The sequence below is a fragment of the Nicotiana tabacum genome, chromosome 17 (assembly GCF_000715075.1).
Source record: "Nicotiana tabacum cultivar K326 chromosome 17, ASM71507v2, whole genome shotgun sequence".
NCBI classification, from domain to species: Eukaryota; Viridiplantae; Streptophyta; class Magnoliopsida; order Solanales; family Solanaceae; genus Nicotiana; species Nicotiana tabacum.
Window position 1 is genome coordinate 142,493,315 of NC_134096.1, and position 2,194 is coordinate 142,495,508.

General features: G+C 39.7%; 1 protein-coding gene across 1 annotated transcript; it reads left to right on the plus strand.

The window, feature by feature from the left end:
- The first annotated feature begins 393 nt into the window (after positions 1 to 393).
- LOC107832048 (GDP-mannose 4,6 dehydratase 1-like) lies at positions 394 to 1,949 on the plus strand. Its single transcript, XM_016659853.2, has one exon. It carries the CDS (start codon positions 662 to 664, stop codon positions 1,763 to 1,765), a length of 1,104 nt encoding a protein of 367 aa, XP_016515339.1. The 5' UTR covers positions 394 to 661; the 3' UTR covers positions 1,766 to 1,949.
- Positions 1,950 to 2,194: the final 245 nt, after the last annotated feature.

Consider the following 2,194-nt stretch of genomic DNA (forward strand, 5'->3'; position numbering starts at 1 on the left):
TCTGCGGTCGCATAGTGCACCGCAGAACGGTTCTGCGGTCGCATAGTGACCGCAGACCCAATCAGATTTTTGACCAGTTCTAGACATCAATTATATTTAAAGTAACAATACGATACACTAGAATAGGTAACAACTATCCAAATAAGTAAGCGGGTGCTCAGAAATCTTATCTATTTTAGTCCTGTCATTTTTTTCTCTTCTGGCGAGAATTCCTGAAAAGGAGCCAGATCTAGATAACAAGCTAGAAAAAAAATTGGAAGCAGGTTCATTGCAATAACTTCATTTTTCATAAAAAGAGAATATATAATTGGATCCATAAGATAAATATTGTTCTATATCCGGTATAATCCCGTAAGTGAATTCTCTGACGGTATTAACGTGAAATAAAAAGCTTCTTAATTTCATTCAAACCTGCAACGCCATCTTTACGTACTCTTATATTTTTCTAGTCTTCGTTCAACCATCTTTTCTAGAGAGAAGTTAATTCTCAAATTATATTTAAAACTTTCCTCATTTTTCTAATACGTGTATCGTGGTCACAACTTCTAAGACCACAGCAGTTATATATAGTGCGATATTCAGAATTTCATTTGCCTCATTACAGTCAAACAAATCTCCCCATTTTGTCTCACAACACCTGATCCCAAATTAGAGCAAATTAATGGCAGCTGAAAATGGCAGCACCAGATCCGAATCCACCACCGCCATTGAACCACCACCTCGCAAAATTGCACTGATCACTGGCATCACAGGCCAAGACGGTTCTTACCTCACTGAATTCCTTATTAACAAAAACTACGAAGTTCATGGCCTTATTCGTAGATCTTCCAGTTTCAATACCCAACGCATTAATCACATTTACATCGACCCGCATAACACCTACAAAGCCCGAATGAAGCTCCACTACGCTGATCTTTCCGACGCTAGTTCTCTTCGCCGTTGGCTCGACATTATTCTCCCCGACGAGATTTACAACCTAGCTGCTCAATCCCATGTTGCCGTGTCTTTTGAGATCCCTGATTACACTGCTGACGTGGTAGCTACCGGCACCCTCCGCCTTCTAGAAGCCGTTCGGTCCCACGTCTCCGCCACTGGTAGGTCCCACGTGAAATATTACCAAGCCGGGTCGTCTGAGATGTTCGGATCTACTCCGCCTCCGCAATCCGAATCCACTCCGTTTCATCCTAGATCCCCTTACGCTGTTTCAAAATGCGCTGCGCATTGGTACACAGTGAATTATCGCGAAGCGTACGGGATATTCGCGTGCAACGGGATTTTATTCAATCACGAGTCGCCACGTCGAGGTGAGAATTTCGTAACAAGGAAAATCACGCGGGCTGTAGGGAGAATTAAAATCGGGTTGCAAAGCAAGGTGTTTTTAGGAAATTTACAAGCGTCGAGGGATTGGGGTTTTGCTGGAGACTACGTAGAAGCAATGTGGATGATGCTGCAGCAAGAGAAGCCAGATGATTACGTTGTGGCGACTGAAGAATCGCATACAGTGGAGGAGTTTTTGGAAGTTGCATTTGGGTACGTTGGATTGAATTGGAAAGAACATGTAGAGATTGACAAGAGGTATTTTAGGCCTTCAGAAGTTGATAATTTGAAGGGAGATGCGAGTAAAGCGAAGAAAGTTTTGGGTTGGAAACCGAAAGTGGGATTTGAGAAATTGGTGAAGATGATGGTAGATGAAGATGTAGAGTTGGCTAAAAGAGAGAAAGTTCTTGTTGATGCTGGCTATATTGATGCTCAACAGCAACCTTGATCACGTGTTATGCTTTTTATCAAATCAAATCATCTACCAAAGAACTAGTTTTGGGTTGTCGGTCCTTTATTGTATTAGAATCGTTAAATATTTTTGGTTTGAGTTTTGCCTTAATTTTATGATATTGTTGTTATTAGATTAGATTCATTGTTACGTAAAAATGAAAAAGTTCATTATATTCCAATTTGGGGTGATGAGATAATTACTTTTATTTTTTCATTTTATCACTACTTGTTATTTGATTACGGTTTTTTTCTTAATCCTATAATATAGTAAGAGAGATTTGAATATCTTGAGCAGCTCCGCCTTTTTGCCACTCCAGGTACTCATATTCTTCCTGTTTTAAAAATGTTGTTGTCTTGGTTCTATCATACAGTCTTAGAGGACAGCTTTCTAGTTTTTTATTTTTTCGCTTTTGTTAAATATTTA